This window comes from Panthera tigris, chromosome D4 (assembly GCF_018350195.1).
Source record: "Panthera tigris isolate Pti1 chromosome D4, P.tigris_Pti1_mat1.1, whole genome shotgun sequence".
Lineage (NCBI taxonomy): Eukaryota > Metazoa > Chordata > Mammalia > Carnivora > Felidae > Panthera > Panthera tigris.
In genome coordinates, this window is record NC_056672.1 from 91,359,061 (window position 1) to 91,376,685 (window position 17,625).

Below are 17,625 nucleotides of genomic sequence, written 5' to 3' on the forward strand. Positions count from 1 at the left end.
CTGAAAACCAACATTCCTCAGGGACATGGATGCATAAGAACAGCTCAGAAAAGCCAGCAACACGGAGAAGGGGCGATGCGTTACGACCAAGGAGGGCTTCTCTCGGAAAGCAAGGACGGTTTAACATTTGAAAATCAGTTCATGCAGTTGACCCGTATTAACGGTATAAAAGAGAAAAACCAGATGCTCCTTTCAGTGGACACAGAAAAAAATTCCTGGACAGAATTAAATTTCCAATCATAATAAAACCCTCGGCCAACAAAGGATAAAGAGAACCGAGAGGGAGGCTCTGTGAACCTGCGGAAAACCTCTGCGTGCGTGAGGCTCTAGGGCCAGAGGCCTCTGCCTCGGTGGCCACAGGCCTCACGGACCCTGGCCGCACCTCTCCTGCGCCCTCCAAGCACGCTCCTGCGGCGAGGCTGTGCTGTGCACGATCCGGTCCAGCAAGGGTGGGACAGGAGCTCCCCGGTGGAAGGCCGCTCGTTCGCCCTTCCCGGAGACAGAGAGCGGCCCCAGGGTGGTCCCCGGAGCCCCGGCTGGACTGGGGGAGGGGCTCTGCTGAGAGACAGTGACAAGGGCAGGAGCATCACACCCCCACGAGGCCCCGGGGATTCCGTGGCAGGCACACTGAAAGCCTTAGCACAGGCCAGACACCCAGCAGGGCCAGGGATGGTGGCGGCAGTGTGGTCTGTGCTGCCGTGACCGGCGTCTTCCCGGTGACAGGACACCCAGTCCAGGAGGGAAGCCGGGTGGTCCTGAAGGGCCAGCCCCCTTCCCTCCCCAAAGGCCAGCAACTGGCGAGGGAAGCCGGCCCTGGGCGGTGGGTGAGAGCCCGTCACCGTGGCTCAGGGACCACACCCCGGGGAGGCCGTGGGTCTGGCCCGCCTGTCACATAGCGGGCTCTCGGTCAACACCTGTCACTCCCCGGAGTCAGATGAGGCAAAGCCATCGAGGGCCCGGAGGGGCTGGGAAGGAACGGTGGGCCCTCAGCTCCGTGCCCGGATGAAGGCGAAGCCGGGCGGCCTGCCCGCTCTGGGCACAGGCGGCCGACACCTTGCGTGGGTGCAGCCCCATTTGCTAGGAAATTCGCAGAGAGGAGAGGGGAGAGTTAGTGCCGTTGCCTTGGCAACCACTCTGTCACATTGTAATGAGCAGAAGGAGGCTTGTCTTAAAGGAGCGTGAAGCACATCGATTCGCCTTCCCGAGGGGGTCTCGGCAGGAGCTCTGCGGGCTCTCGCTGGCGGCGCCAGCTCCATGGGGAGGACAGCAGCGGAGGGGGAGGTACCCGGATCCCACCGCACCCGCCAAGGAGCAGAGTGGAGCCCCCACGGCACCACAGCCCCTGGGTTCCCGGCTGGTGTGAAGGGGCAGGGCCCTCGGCGCCAGGCTCCGCCCCCACCTCCACCTGGAGCCTCGGCTCTGAGGCTCCCCGCGATTCCCAAGTGGGTTGGAGGGAAGACTAGAGTCTACGCTTAGTCGGCATAGAGACGTGTGACAGCGCCGCTGGCCGTGGCCACCCTGCACCTGACTTCAGCCCCAAAGGGGAGAGTCAAAGGGAGAAGCCCAGGGGGCGCCTGGGTGGCTCGGTCGGTTACGTGTCGACTCTTTGTTTCAGCTCAGGTTCGTGGGTCCGAGCTCCAGGTCTGGCTCTGCACTGACAGCACAGAGCCTGCTTGGGATTCTCTCTCCCTCTCTCTCTGTCCCTCTCCCAGGCACATGCGATCTCTCCCCCCCCCACCCCAATAAAATAAGTAAATATTAAAAACAAAAACCAGAGCTAGGACCAGGTCACAAGGGGACTTTGATGCAAGAGTCAACAGAAATATTATAAAACCAGGATGTGTCCGATGGGGTCACAATGGCAACGTGGGATAGAAACACATCCAACCCAACAGCTAACAGGGATCTCTCTCTCTCTCTCTCTCTCTCTCTCTCTCTCTCTCTCTCTCTCTTTCTCTCTCTCCCGATGAGCAGGTCCTTCCGGGACACGTGTACTCGGACGGTGATGAGCGAGCTGCCAGTTCCCAGTTTCTTCTGTTCCACTTTGGTCTCCCAGCCTTCTGTCAAGTTCAGGTCCGATCTGATACCTCCAGGCTGCAGAGCATGTGGGGGATGATCTCATCCTTACGCATCGGTGCCTGCGTATCCCTCCTGCTTGTGTCCAGCCGCTGAGCATGTGCGCGTGTGCCCGGCACGGTCCCGGGCGTTTCCCTCGCCGTGGCCCACGCCCCGCTGGCGGGTCGGCGCTTGGCGTTGGCACACCCGCACAGGCGGACGGCCGCCCCCGGGGACGACACCGGCGGTTCTGGGCACCGGCTTCTTGTTGTTCTGATCAGCGTGTCATCTTAAAAAACCTGCTTTACCAACATGTACTGCACGTAGTGTACAATTCACCCAGGGAAGCATGTGATTCGACGGGTTTTTGGTAGATTGCATCGTTATTTTCAAAGCCGTGCGTGTGTCGACCTTCACCATCTTCGCGTGTCCAACTCGGTGGCGTTAATCCCATACATGATGTCGCACAGCCGTTACCTTTTTCCAGTTCTGGAACTTGTTCATCACCCCACACAGAAATTCTGTCCCCATGAGTAATGACTCCCTGCCGTCCATCCCCGGGCCCCTGGCGGCCTCTGCTCTGCCTTCTGTCTCTACGGCCTGATTCCTCTTGGGCCTCGTGGGAGTGGATCCCACAGGGTTGTCCTTCTGGGTCTGGCTTACCTCTCTTGGCACTGTGTCCTCTGGGCTCACCCGCAAGCCCGGGTCAGAATCCCCTCCCTTTTAAAAATTTTTGTTTGAGAGACAGAGAGAGAGAGAGAGAGAGAGAGAGAGAGAGAAGCTCAAGGAGGCTTCATGCTCAGCACGGAGCCAGACACAGGGCTCGATCCCATGACCCTGGGATCATGACCCGAGTCGCACACTGGACACTGGACCAACTGAGCCACCCAGGCGCTCCCCCCTCCCTTTGAAAAGCCGATTAATATGCCGGCACCCAATATACTACCTTGTTGATCCACCCTCTGTCGCTGAGTTGTTTCCATTTCTTGGCCATTGTGCATAATGCTGTGGTGAGCTTGGGTGTAGACATATCTGTTCCAGACTCAGCTTTCCATCCCTTTGAGTACACCCCACGGTGGACTTACTGGGTCATTAGAGTTGTGTCGTTTTGAAAATAAAAACAATTCCTGCTCAAGTCAGACCTTAGGTCTCAGTCTACTTGAGGAAATCGACACAGACTAGCCTCTCTGTTCCACAGGAAGAAAAGCCCCAGGACTGGAGCTCACATCCCTGATGCGCGACCGTGTCCTGAGCCCCTGACCTCTTCCGCACACGAGGACACCGGCAGCAGCCCCAGGGCATTGACACGGAGGTTGAAGGGGACGCTCAGGCAGTATGCCCAGGGCACGGAGGGTGCTGAGTGAACTCTCAGAGCCTCCCCCTATCCTTCCGAGTTTACAAAAGGTTTTTTTTTTAATGTTTATTAACTTTTGAGAGGGAGAGAGAGAGAGAGAGAGAGAGCATGAGCAGGCGAGGGGCAGACAGAGAGGGAGACACAGAATCCGAAGCAGGCTCCAGGCTCTGAGCTTTCAGTACAGAGCCCGACGCGGGGCTCGAGCCCATGAACCATGAGATCATGACCTGAGCCGAAGTCAGATGCTTAACTGACTGCGCTTAGGAGGCCCTGGTATGAGCATCTTTCATTCCCATTCTACAGGAGTGGAAACTGAGGCTCGGAGAGCCACACCCTGGAAGGGCCAGGACAAGACACCGGCCCCTCCAGCTCCCCGAGCAGCCTTCTCTCCAACTACCCCCCCCCCAGCCTCTCTCAGCCTTCCAGGGAGCGGAGGGGCCAGGGGCTCACAAACAGCTCAATTTCACTCTCAGGCCAATGAAAGCCAAAGAGGGGCTGAGAGAACAAAGAGCCCCCAGGGCCTCACCTCGCCTCGAATCTTCTCCCAGGGCCACCTCCTCTGGGCACTCGGGCCCACCCTGCCAGACGACCTACCCCAGGAGCTCTCACCAGGGCCCAGGGGACACAGCCCCTCCCCCACCTTCTCTTCCCAAGGTGCACGAGCCCAGCTCCTGAGCCGGTGCCCACAGGGTGCCTCCTCCGTCAGGGGGCTGCACGGGGACATGCTGGGAGTCCCCGCTCGTCCCTGCTCACCCCTGCTCTGGACCTTGCTGGGTGACACATCAGTTGCCCCCCACCAGTGTCCCCCTCTGCGACGTGGGAAGATCGGACCGGACCACCCCCAGCCGCTCTATGTTCTGGGATTCTCGGGCCTGGAGCCTCCTTCACAGAGTTTATTTCCAAAAGGCTGACCACTAAACAACGGGACAGAGACCAGACAGATGCCTCTAAATTCCTGTGGCCACCTTCACTTCCAAGAAAACAGGTGCCTGGGGACTCTCCTCCCCAGAAGGGAGCGTTTAAATGGAAAATGTGGCCCCCAGGACCAGCCGCCCTGGTCTGGGACTCGTAAATTCCGCGGGAACACATGTAAAAGGACAAGGAGGAACACAAGGCAGATCCCCGGGGACCCTTACAGGGCGTGTGCCCCCCACTCCCCTGCCCCGCACACAACCGTGAACACAAGGACACGTCCTCACCCCCACACCCAATGGGACAGGGGCCCCAGCACAGGTTCCGTTCCCCTTGCACCCACACACTGATCACCCCGGGCCGACAGGCCTGAGCCCCGGTCGCCCTGCTTGCAGGCTCTGTCCCCAACCCGCACTCCCTCCCACCCCCCCACCCCCCCACCCCCCCACCCCCCCAACCCCGAACATCCTTCCTGGGTCTGAGCGTTGCTCTGTCTCATTAAAAGGTGACCCCCAAGGGCATGTTCAGCTGCCATCTCTGTCCCTCCCGGAGATGTGAAGCCCGCCTGCAGATCCTCCCCCAGCGGCCAGGCCCCCCACCCCCACTCTGCCTTTCCCATCCCAACCCCAGGGGGTCCGGGGCCTCCCGCAGCTGCCGCCAGCCAGGATGGACTCTTCGTCCGAGTTAAATTTCCCCCGCCTTTTTGATGTCACATCCTGTCCCAGCCTGCTTCCCCACCGCCGCCGCCCTCCCCACTCCCGCGCGCGAGCGTGGCGCGCGGGTCCCTCTGCGCCACCCAGCCGCCTTCCTCGCAAACTTTTGGCACCCCCCGCCCAGGCGCGCCCGTGCGGGGGGGGGGGGGGAGCGCGGGAGGAGGGGCCGCGGAGGGCCGCGCCCCGCCCGCCCGGGGACAGCGGGGACAGCGCGCAGGACGCGCTCGCCATGCAGAGCGGAGGCTCCGGGTGCTGAAGGCGCGGGGCCAGCAGAGCCGGGAGCGCGTCCGCGTCCGCGTCCACGCAGCGCCGGCGCCAGCACCGGGGCTCCCGCATATGCCAGGACGGCGGCCGTGGCAGCCAGACATGCAACCGGCCCGGAAGCTCCTCAGCCTCCTCTTCCTCGTCCTGATGGGCACCGAACTCACTCAAGTACGTGCGTCCAACGCCATTTTCCTCCTTGCGAGCGAGGGAGCGCGGCGTCCGCCCAGCGCCGGGCCGGCCAAGTCGGGGAGCGGCTCGCAGCTCCGCGCCCGGGTGGGGAGGGGGCCGGAGCGCCGCGCACCCGGCTGGGAGGGAGGGGTGCAGGCCGACGGAGACCGCCGCCGGGCGCCCCCACCCGCGGAACCCCCAGCGCCGGCCCAGCGCCGCGGGGGGAGGGGGTGCCCCTCTCGCCTAGGACCCCCAGCCCCCCACCGCCCCGAGAAGTTCAGAGGGCGGCATGGTGGCACCCGGGGCGGGGGAGACAGAGCAGGGTGTCCGAGCTCCTGGCATTTCCAGCCGAAGCTCTGAGTCCCACCCCCCCCCCCCCCACTCTGGAGCCTCCTGTGTCTCTGCCTTTGCTGTAATGCTGCCCTTGGGGCTCCCCCGAGCAGGGGTGGCAATTGTGCCTGGGAGGCCAGACCGGGAAGGACAGGCGGCGGGAGCAGGGCTGGGCGCATTGTGCACTCAGTGTGGAGGCTTGGGGGGTTGTGGCCACATGCGCGGCATGAAGCGTGAGTGCCAAGCGAGGGCCGTGTGCGCGTGTGGGGACCGCTGGGCGTTTGAAGCGGGCTCGCTTGCCACCCCCTGAGCAACGTATCAATAGAAAGCCCGTCTCTGGCTGGTATTCTCCATCTTAAAAATCCGTTTCGGAGCTGGCAGGTCTGGGAGGAGGAGAGGGCTGTCTGGGAGCGCTGGAATGGGGGTGTCTCCTTGGCAGCGGGGTGCTGGGAAGACGCTGCCAGCTTCAGGAGCCAGGCTGCTCGGGGGTGACATTAAAATGCCCTTTCAGTGGTGCCACCGTGCCACGCTCGGAGCTGGAGACACTGGCCCTTTGGGGCTGCGGGTCCAGGGGGCGGACAGGGCCGCCAGCACCTTGCTGCAAGCCCCCAGCGGCCCCTGACCCTCCCTCCCTCCCTCCGCCTCCCTCCATCTCAGGAGAAAAGAGGAAACAAAGAGAGAAGAGAGGGCAAGAGGAGGATCACGGAAGAGAAGGCTCTGGAACAGTCTTCCCTTGTTCTGCCTTGAAGCCCTTGCCGGCTCCCTGGCTCTGCCCTGGAGACGCAGCCCCCACCCCGGCGTCGCGAGGGTCCTGTCCCAGCCGCCCTCAGAGACCCCTGCCCTGGGGCCATCGGGCGGTCGGGTCCCCTAGAGAGGTGCCGCGTGGTCTCCGGGAGAGAAGTTTCCTCGGCGGTGGGGAGAGCCTGGCCGAGGCTGGGCTGGTGTAGCGTTGATGGACAGTTGCACACGTGCACGCACGTGCACACTCACACATTCACACTCCACAGACCGGAGCACACGTGGGCAGCAAGGAGCCAGGCAGGTAGTGAGTAGCGTGTGCCTCATTTACACGTTTTGGGAGAGAGAATGCTGGTTGTCCGTGGGCCTGGACGTGGCCGCCCCCAGCGCCCTCCGAGCCTTAACGGCCTCCTCGCTTCCAGGCACCCCGAGTCTCCATTCCCAGACCACGCAGGCTTTTCCTCGAGAGGTCTCCTCCCCAGGTCTGTGTAAAGATCCCCTGTCCTTGGAAGAAACTTTCGGTCCGACTTCAGCTGGAAGCTCTGTCTCGGTGGCGAAGGCGTCTGCCCGGCCACGCTGCCGGTTCCGGCCCCCGGGGGGTGTCAGCCAAGCCCTGTGCACGCACACCTGCCTCCTCCTCCTCCTGCTTCCGGGTCCCCTTCAGGACCCAGGTCAGCGCCCCACGACCGCACCCTTCCCTGGGCCAGCCAGGGGGGCTGATGTTTTCTGAGGCTGAGCTGTGGGATGTCTCAGGGGACTGTGTCCCTCGGTGCAGCCAGGAGGCCCGGCCCCTCCCTCCCTGGGAGGTTAGAGAGTCCTCTGTGGGAGGCCGGTTGTCCCGTATCCCGGCGGCGGGATCTTAGAACAAAGGCTCAACCAGGTAAGCTCGCTCCCGGTTGTTCCCAGCCTGTGAAGGGTCAGAGAGTGGCCACCAGTAACCTGTGAGGTGGGGAGTGGAGTGGGGCAGGTGTGGGCCAGGGCTGGGCTGCGGTCAGTCTGAGAGCTCCTGGCACAACCACGCTCCGAAGTCTTGCTCTCTTGATCCCCAAGTAATCCAGCCCTAGGCAGCCAGATGTCATGAGCAAAGCCAAGTGCACTCGTCAGTGGCTGAGATAAGCAAACAGAGGGCGGGCCGAGCACCGGCGGCTGAGCCGCGAGGTGTCTGTCTCCCCCCCCACACCCCCCTCCGTTTCTCTCCCACTTTCTGTAAGTGGCCCCCATGGCCACACACACCCCCCTTCGAGGCCTTTCCGGGGACGTGCCCACAGGGCTCCAGGGCCGCTGCGTTCGCGGGTTAGCCCGCGTTGAAGCGGGAGCGAGTCAGGAACGTGGGGCTGGTACCTGTCGCGGCCGGGCGGGGGAGAGGAGCGCGTGGCCGAGCCACCTGTTTTCCCGACAGCTCGCGGACGATGAGCCACGCCACCAGATGCCAACCAGTGACGGACGGCCTACTACGTGCCAGGCTGGTGGGCCCAGGTGAAGCTTGTCCTCAGACAGACAGGCCTTTCTTGGCCTTATTCCGTGATTTCCAAAGAAAGGCTGGTGCTTCACGCTTCCTGGGAAGGATTTGGGGAGTGTCCCAGCGGGGCACGGGGGAGCCGCCCCCTCCCTCTTGGGGGAGTCAGGCTGTGGGGCCTCCTGGGCTCCAGGCCTACCTGGTCCACCGATAGAAGCATGCTGCCTGCATATGAAGGTGTGAAATGAGGGGGGGCTCTGTAGCGACGACCTTGACCCCAGCTGCCTGCGCTCGTACCCCAATCCCACCAGGCGCCATCGAGGTGACCTTGAGGGAAGCTCTTAACCTCTCAGCCTGCACGCTTGCCTTTTCATAACCGGATGACTCTGGAAGAGGTGGCCTCACACAGACCCTGTCCTGCTCGGCCGCTCACTCGCCCTCCCTGTCTCGTGCTGTTCTCGGACGCCAGCTGGTCGGGTTTAGCGCAGTCAGACCTGGGCTCAGGGTGCGGACGCGTCCGATCCCTGTGGTCTGGCGTCTGTGCCGACAGGCTTTGTGGGACCCGAGGCTTTGCAAGGGGCAGGAGACCGTGTGGGCCCAGGGCTCTGGGGTCGGAGCGGGGCTGAGCGTCGGGGAAGGTGGCGGCATCGGTCCTGAGGCTGCTCGAGCGCCCGGCCGTGAGCAGGCAGGGAGGGGGGCGGAGGGGCTACACGGAGGCCGGCCGAGGCAGGAGGGAGGGCGTGTGGAGGAATGGGATTTGTTGCAACAGAGACGCAGAGGTTCTGTTGTTACCGCGAGCCCCAGGCCGGGCTTGACCTTTCTTAAGGACGTGAGCCCCCCACGTGCACACCCGTGACGGCCTTCCGGCCGTGAACAATGAGCAGAGTGCCCTTGCGGCCTGCTGTCGCTGTGGCTGGCACGGCCGGGCCGGGAGCCGGAGCCCAGATGAGAGCAAACCCCGGCCCCCTTTGGGGAGGGGTGGGGGTGCTGTGGACGGACAGGGTGGATGTCACAGAGCAGCTGGCGTGGGGGTTAGCCCCCAGAATCCCACCGGGACCCATCACCTCAAGTCTGTCCTCTCCTCCTGAGATCCCGCCGGTCCCGCTGTAGAAAACCCAGCCCGCTCCCTGAGCCAATGTAACTAGACTGCAACAGCCCCGTTGTGTGGCCTGCTCTAGACTAACCTTGGGCCGATGACCCCACTCACCTGGACTCCCCCACGGGTGCCCTGCACGCTGGAGTGCGAGCGGAGGTGGGGTGGGGGTTCAGGAGCACCGGGGTCTCGTCCCAAACCGGTCAGTTCACGACACACAGCATGTAAGGCAGCTGGCGGGTTGGTAGGCCACCGGAGAGGAGCCCTCCGGATTCCCAAGTGGCCGCCTTCCGGGCAGGAGGGTGCCGTGACACCCGGGGAGGGTGGGGGGGGGGCATCAAGCTGTAGATCGTCCTCGCTGATGGCTGCTTCAAGTCCGAAAGCAATGTGCTCCTCCCCGCGCTGACTTCAGCCTTCCCCGATAAAAAGAAAGGTAATTTTCTGCCTTGGGTTGTATTTATTACTAAAGTTATCAGGCCCTGTAATCAGTATTAACATCACCGTGTAAAGTAATACAAAACTAATTACAAGCTAAACTGAATTAGACACATATGGCAACCGTGAGCCGGGCTGACAGGGACGCGAACCGATTTTCGGCGGTGGAGAAAAGCCCCGAGGACACCCCGCGTACCCCGAAACCGGCAGCCTGAGGGTCCTTGCCACGGCAGGGCCGCTTCCACTGGCCAGTGCGGCTCCCACTGGGGCTGAGGGAGGGGGCAGCAGGTGGGACCCGAAAACACCCGTCCCTTCACCTCTCGGGCGACCCCCCCCCCACACACACACACGAGGAACAGGGGCTGACACCAGCAAGGGGGGTTCTTGCGCCACGCTGCCCGCCAGGAGCTTCGTCTGGAGCAGGAGGCGGCGAGGCCAGCAGCCCTGTGCCGTATCCCCACCCTCAGAGTTAGGAAACCGAGGCTGGGGGAGGGGACGCAGCCCCTCTGGCGGCCCAGCGCGTAAGTGACAGACCCCTCCGTGTGCTCCCAGGTCCGTCTGACGCCTGAGACACCCGAGCTCGTGTCTCTGTTAAGACAGAGTGAACACATGAACAGCAGAGGGGAGGCTGGTGCCACTGAGCAGCCAGCAGGGAGGCGCCTGGGGCCGACGCGCCAGACCCCCGAGCTTCGCGGAGCGCCCCTGGGCAGCCCGTCGTCCCCCGCGCCTCCCGCGTCTCCCGCGGCGGGGCCCCGTGTGCTGCCTGCTCCCACCTGCCGGCTCGGCTTTTAGAAGGGGGGGCAGCAGGGCACGGGAGCGTCTGGCATGACCCTGACCTTGCGGAGCCCTTCCCACCGCGAAGGGCGGGTGGCCTCGAACAAGTCCCCGTGTCCACCCGCCGGGCGTTGGAGAGTGGACACTCTCAGGAACAAAATGGGGGTCCGGGAGGGAGCTCTACGTCTGCTTGACGGCTGAGCCCAGGAAGCGGGCAGGGACACACACACACACACACACACACACTCAGCTCCGTGCGGCTTTGGGCGTGATTCAGACAGCGCTGGGGAGGAGGGACCAGGCCCCGCTCGGGGTCTTCTGGCAAATGCAGCTCCCCCTTCCTCTGTGCCCAGGTTCCACCCTGGGACACCTGCCAAGTGACTGGGGTGAAGCTGCCCTCTTAGCTCTCGGGCAGTGTTGGAAGACGCGAGCTTTCCAACCCACTTGCTCTGATCCTGGCCACAGGGGTTTGGCCTGTGTGCTCCTTGTGCGCGGTTTAACGACATCTACAATCTGGCGGCCAGGAGGAGAGTGGGTGGCCGCACCGAGGCCCATCTCCTGGCTCCGTCCCCATTCAGATGCGCGGGGTGTGGCGTTCCCAGAGAGCCTCTCGCTCCGGTCCTGCGGGTTTAGGGAGCGGGGCGCGACGCCATCCGGGAGCTTGGCCTTCACGGCAGCGACTCCTCCAGTGTGCAAAATGGCTCTCATGGGTGGTTCCGGAAGGACACGAAGTTACTCCCTCTGGCTCTCAGTGATGGTTTGGGTGTCTGAGGGTCAGAGAGGAAGCCGAGGTATATTTATAAATATTATCAGTAGCGGACTCAGCACCCCAGGGTGTTGGTGCTAAATCTGACAGCGAACAAGGTCCCGGAGAAGAAACAGAGGCAGGCTTTCAGAAATAATCCGCGGCTCTCAGACGTGAGTCCCCGAGCACCGGCCCCGCCAGGTGCAGGAAAGTTCCCGTTCCCTGCCTAGGGGCGGAGTCAGACGCGAGCGAGCGGGGACGTGGCATCCAGGTACTCGATTTCCCCAGACACGACACCTCCCTTTGGTAGAGCTGGCTGGGAAGGTTTCTGAGGCGGAGTCCCCCCCATCAGGCAGAGTCCTAATCTGTTGGAGGCGGGGCTGGGGGCGGAGCGTGTGCTCTGGGAGGGAGGGGCATCGGGCAGCACCCTGGTCCTGCAGACCTGGCCTTCTGAGCCATGTTGGAATCCGTGAACCCGTGTCCAGATCAATGACTTAAATTCAGCAGAAACCAGACTGCTCTCCTCAGTCAATTATGGTGACTTCCCTTAATGGGCGACAGGAAGCAGTAATGTCTGGGGGGCCCCCAAAGCCCACGAGCTCAGCTCAGAGGGCGACCTGCCTGCAGGGCCGTCCCGTCCAGGGTCTCCAAAGTGCCACTCCCAGAAGCAGACCCCATTTCCGCTGGGCAACTGAGAGGACACACGGCCGTGGCCTCCTGGTCTGGATGCAAGCCAGTCTGAGGCAACGTTTATGAAAGCAGCATGGAACTTTCCAGAGGAGGAGCAGAGGGTGTGGGGGGCCGCGGGGAGGGGCCACAAATGGTCAGCTCTCTGAAGCACAAAGAATCGGGACTGAGGGCTAGAAGGGGGCTTCGTGGCTGAGGGAAGAAGCGGCCCTGGTGACAGCTGCGGGTCACAGAGCACTGTCCCATGGGGAAGTGGCTGCTCTTTCCCGGGGGGTTGGAATAGACACCGTGAGTCCCAGCTCCACAGGACCTCGAGCCCGCATGCATGGACGGCGGAAGGGAGGGACCCGGGAGGAGGCTTCGCAGCAGGATGGGTCAGCTCTCCGCTCTGCAGCCGGGCTAACAAACGTCCCAAGGTGCCCGGCTCCAGACCAGACCTTTCGCTGTTGCAGAAATGTTCTTCCCCAGCAGGAGAGTGATGGAAAGGGCACACACAGGGTGAGGGAGCAGAGTAGCCCCACGTGGCCCCCCTAACCCTCTCCCATTTCCGTCTGCCCTCCCTCTCTCCCCCAACCCGGCTATGTGCGGATAGCTTCAGAAAAATATGCATGCTTCTTCAAGAAACTTTATCTATTGGGGCGCCTGGGGGGCTCAGTCAGTTGAGCGTCCGACTTCGGCTCAGGTCATGATCTCACGGTTGGTGAGTTCGAGCCCCGCGTCAGGCTCTGTGCCGACAGCTCCGAGCCTGGAGCCCGCTTCCGATTCTGTGTCTCCCTCTCTCTCTGCCCCTCCCCTGCTCGTGCTCTGTCTCTGTCTCTCGAGAATAAATAAACATTTAAAAAAAAATGTTTTTTAATGTTTATTTATTTTGAGCTAGAGCAGGTGCAAGCTGGGGAAGGTCAGAGAGACAGAGGGAACGAGAATCCCAAGCAGGCTCCTCGCTGTGCAGAGCCCGACACGGGGGCTCGATCCCACGAACCGTGAGATCATGACCTGAGCCAAAACCAGGAGTCCACCACTTAACTGAGCCACCCAGGCTCCCTGGGAAAATGTGCCTGCTTTTCCACAGCAAAAGGGCATCCAAACTTTGCTCTTTGGGGCTGTCCCTTTGCCAAGGCCCAGACCCGAGCGAGTCCCTACTCTGGGGACCTGTGCTCTGTCTGTAGAACGGAGATGCTCCGACGTCGTGCCTCCTCGCGGGCCACAAGCCGGGAGGCAGGACCTCCCAGGGCCGGACCATACCACGAGCGGCAAATGCCTGCCGTCATAAGCTGCCAGTCGGCGGTGTTTTGTCATAGCGGCCGGAGCAGACGTGACGTCTGACAGGCAGAGGTGTGCCACGTTTTTGAGCTCGGTCCTGGGAATGGCCGGCTCCCCCCATGACCTTGAAGGTCTTGCCGTCTTCCCGAGCCTGACGCAGCAAGAGCGTCGCCCATGGGCGGCCGCGAGGATCAAGGGACATGATGCAGCCGGTGTGAGGGCGTCTGGGGCACAGCAGCTGCTCAGTTAGTGTTACGGTGGCTATTGAGAGCGGTGAGCGTAAGTGAGCCCTTGCTTCCAGGGAAGCCGTGTGGAAATTGGGATTTAAATTCCTCCTCAGGAACATTTGGGGCTGGCCGACGCCAAGGATCCTTTAATCCAAATGCCTCATTCTTCAACAATGCACAGTTTGCTTTCGGAAATACTGCGTGGCCTCCTAAATCAAATTACACTTGCTCAAGGCTTCTCGGATGACCCTTTCAAATGCATTAAAAGCAAGAGTCTCTCCTACTGACTCATGGATTCCAGTCCCTGGAGAGGACTTTGGTTTGGGATTAGAGGAGTCAGAAGTGACTTACCTCCAACCTCCAGCTTGTCAGAGCAGCAGTGCAGGGAAGGGCATAGGGGTGCAGGGCATGGCAGCAGGGGTGCAGGGCAGGAAGGCAGGGCAGGGTGGGAGGGATGCAGGGTAGGGCATAGGGGTGCAGGGCAACAGGGCTGTAGGGCAGGGCATGGGGTGTAGGGCAGGGCAGGGCCTCAATGGTGCAGGACAGGGCAGCAGGGGTGCAGGGCAGGGTGGCAGGGGTGCAGGCTCACTGTGGGTCAGGAGCAGGGCTATACCCACCGCACACCCCTGTTCTGTCTACACACACCCTCTGGGAGGGAGGGATGTGAATGGTGCCCGTTTGCTCCTTTATAAACACAGAAAGGGATGCAGAGGTGGTGAGGAGGGACTGACAGGCGTCAGGCTGGGTGGGAGCCAGCTGTCGCCCCAAGTCCCGCTCAAATTCTCTGACCTCCCAGCGTCGGCTCGGCTCCCAGGCAGCTGTAGCAGTTCCGAGGCACCGTCCACAGTTGGCAAACCCCGTGGGAGTCACCCAGAGCCCGATGTTTACAAAGACGGCCTCCCAGCCACGCCTCAGGGGACGCCACAAACGCTCCCAGCTCCCCAGCATGGCTGCAGGGCTCACGTCCCCAGGCCTGCCCCCAGTGCCCGTGCGCGGAGGGTAGAGGAGGGTCGAGGGTCGGAGGGGGTCCCAGGCGGGTGGAGCCGAAGCAGCTCGTGGGTCCCGGGGTCCTCCCGCCTCCCGAGTTCCCCGGAGCAGCGTCGGCCCCGTCGTCGCAAACTACCTGGTCTTGGGTTTCTCAGTTGGGGAGCCTGACGGACGTGGTGCCCTTCAAATCTCCTTTGTTTCCTTTTTTTCATTCTTTCTATCTGCCCATCTGGACCCTCATCCTCCTCGAATGGGGCTCTGGTCGGGGGGGATTACTTTCGTGTCCAGCAATACCTTCTGAGCACTTGTGCGTCCGTATCAACAGCAGAAGCGGTCACGAGGGGCGGCAGGGGTCCCCGGGGGCACGAGTCCCAGCCCTGCCATGCACTTGAGCCCTGGTCACTCAGCGGAGGGGCCTCCCGAGTGCGTGCTGTCTCCCGCCAAGCGGGGTGACCGGGAAAGGCACCGTAACTGGGTGCCAAACCCGCTCCCGCACTAACGCGCTCCGTCTTCACGGTACCCCGGAGAGAGAGGTGACTGTTATTAGCGAGCCCGTTTCCCAGATGGGCAAACTGAGGCACAGCAGGCCCAATCGCTCACAGCTAGTGGCAGAGCCAGGGCTCAAACCCAGGCCGCCTGCCCTGAGTCTGCGTTCTCCGTGCTGAGCGGCTCGTCCGAGACACCTCTCTCTGGCAGCGGCGTGTTGGCCACTAATAAGAGAGTTTTCATTCACGCTCGGTGCCCGGCCATGGCGAGTGTCCAGGAATCGGCTCCCGTGTTGGTGTCGCTCCTGTCCCGGGCTGCACGGCAGGCTGTATCCAAGCCCCTGCCGCTTCTAGATGTGCGGCCCGAGAGTTCTGTAGACGGGGTTGGGCTCGACTGGAGATTCTTTCCGCCAAGGAAGCGGCCACTGCCCGCAGTGGGATTTGAGCGTGAGTGATCCGGGCCAGCGTGGCTCGCGGCCCTGAATCTGCCGGTCACGCGCTGGCAGGGGAAGGAGGCTGAGCTCCGGTAGTCGCGTGAATGCTGCCTCTCGCACCCGGCCTGCGCGCGTGTGGCCTGGTGTGACCTGCACGGGCGGGCGGGCTCGCCGCGGAGCCTGCAGTACCGGCTCACACTGGGAGGTGGCGGCCTTCCCCAACGGTTGGAACCTGCCACCTGCACTCCCTTGTGCCCCTCGGGAAGACAAATCAGGAAACCCTTCGTTGGGGTCTCACACCGGACACCCGACACTCGGGCCAGGACCATCCTGGCTGTCATCGTCCCCTCTCCCAAAGGGCATGGAACAGAGACAGACGCCCTGGGAAGGTGGTGTCCATCTTCGCCGGCCCCGGGAAGGCCGGATCCTTCCAGTCCCGGTTCAGGAAGGGAGATTTATTTTCACCCAGGCAGAAAAGAGTGTGGTGAGTGATCTGGGGAATGCTTCCCAAACTTCCGGGGACGCTTAGTGGGAGGGACTGAGGACGGACGGACCCTTCATCCCCTAAAGGCTCCTGCAAATGCTAAAGCCGCGTTCAGGTGCTCGACCCAGTCAGCCCCGTGCCTCGGAGACGTGCGCGTGTCCTGCCGTGATGCCGCAGAGGGCTGGGGACTTACGCCAGGCTGCCCTGACCCTCCACTTGGGCCCCAGGACTCGGGCTCCTCTCTTGCCCCCAACCACACACCCCAAGGCCCCGCCCAGCTCCACACTCCTCATGGGCCGGGCACCTTCAGCTCTCCTGCCCAGATGCCTGAGCCCAAACCTAAACGCAGCTCCTGCCCTGCCCTCGGACCCCTCCCACCCCAACCCAGGGGCCCACACTGGTGGGTGCTGCACCTGCCAGGAGGCTCCTTTCCTCCCAGAGGCCTTAGAGCACCTGCCCCACCTCCCACCCCCCATCCCCGGGGGATTCCAGAAAGCCTTCCCCTTCCCACCCTTTTCCTCGCCCCTCCCCTCCCCGCGCTGGGGTTGGAGACCCCTTCCCGGCTGGGCTCCAGTGCGGGGGAGACAGGGTTGGCGGGCAGCGTGGAGCCTCCACCCCCCAAGTAGGTCCAGGGCAGCGAGGGCGAGGGCTGAGCGCGCGATGGGGTGGCCAGGGGGGGGGTCCCAAAGGGGTGCCCAGGCCTCGCTCAGTCCTTCCGGCCGCCGGGAGGGAGCAGCGGCGCCACCAGTCTGGACGCTAAAGCCGCCGCGATTTTAGGACTTGGGGGCGGTGGTCGGCTCTCCTCCTTGAACACCCATCTCAACCCCTTGGCGACTGGGGTTTGCAGGCCTCGCTGCCAGCAGCCAGGGGGCGGCGGGGAGCCGGAGCGGAGAGGAAAAATCCACCCATTTCCTGGGCAGATTGCGTCGGCCGCCGCCCGGCCGTGTCCCCGCCTCCCGGCCGCGGCCCCCGCGCGCAGCCCGCGCGGCGCTCAGAGCCCGAGCCGGAGCCGGAGCCCGAGCCGGCGGCGAGGCGCGGAGCGCGGAGGGGCGGCGGCACCGCGGACACCGGGCAGCGGGCAGCGGGCAGCGGCCACCGTCCCCGGCGCCCGGGGCGGCGCAGCCATGGCCGGGGCGCGCGGGGCGGCGGCGGCGGGCGGGCGGCGGCGGCGGGCCGAAGGGGCGCGGGGACTCGGCCGGGCGCCCCTGCCCGCCGCGGTGCCCGCCGCCTGAAGGCTGCCCGGGGGGCGCGGAGCCGGCGCCGGCGCGCGCGGGCGCAGGAGGCGACTCGAGGCGCGATGTCGGTGCCGCTGCTCAAGATCGGGGTTGTGCTGAGCACCATGGCCATGATCACCAACTGGATGTCCCAGACGCTGCCCTCGCTGGTGGGCCTCAACACCACCAAGCTCTCGGCGGCCAGCGGCGGGACGCTCGACCGCAGCACCGGCGTAAGTCCCCGCCGCCACCCCGCGGGCCCTCCCGCCCGCTCCCTCCGACCCCGACCCCTGGCTGGCTGGGCGGCGCCGAGCGGGGGCGCGGGGGCGCGGGGCCAAGGGCACGGGCAGGGGTCCCCGGCGGCGGCTCCCCCACGCTACCGCCGGCGGGGGTGACCGTGCCCCCCGCGCTTGCCCCGCCGGCCGGCACCCCGCCCCGGTCCCCCAGGGGCGCGCCTCCTTCCTTTGCCGGGGTTTCCTCTCGGGGCAGGGGGCCTCAGGGACTCGGAGGCCTGGAGTCCGCATCAACTAATATTAAGTCCCTCGCGGACAAGGTCAGGAAACTGAGGCAGGGGACTTGGGGACTTGTCCAAGGTCACTCAGCAAGTAAGGGGTGGGGACGCGGTGCTCCACCCTGTCAGGGCTGGTCCAGCCAGGGCTCGTGCGGAGCCCGCCCTACTTTGTCAAAGCCAGACGGACTGCCGGAGTGGGCCAGCGGCCGTTGGGGGAGCTGGCGGCTGCGAGTCCCCAAGCCAGGTCCCTGACGGTCCCGGCCCTGGTGGCCAGGGAGGGTGCAGTGGCCCTGGGGGGC

The 17,625-nt window shown here is 63.8% G+C and overlaps 1 protein-coding gene across 3 annotated transcripts in view; it reads left to right on the forward strand.

The window, feature by feature from the left end:
• Positions 1 to 5,261: 5,261 nt before the first annotated feature.
• Positions 5,262 to 17,625, forward strand: part of OLFM1 (olfactomedin 1) — a 36,065-nt gene continuing 23,701 nt past the window's right edge. The window contains exon 1 of one of the 3 annotated variants that reach the window (XM_042964839.1): positions 5,262 to 5,466. In XM_042964839.1, coding sequence (XP_042820773.1) covers positions 5,371 to 5,466 — 96 coding nt within the window. In that variant the 5' untranslated portion in view covers positions 5,262 to 5,370. Of the gene's footprint in view, positions 5,467 to 15,332; positions 15,602 to 16,812; positions 17,049 to 17,625 lie in introns of those variants that run through there. The other 2 variants (XM_042964838.1, XM_042964837.1) reach the window with 2 other exon arrangements.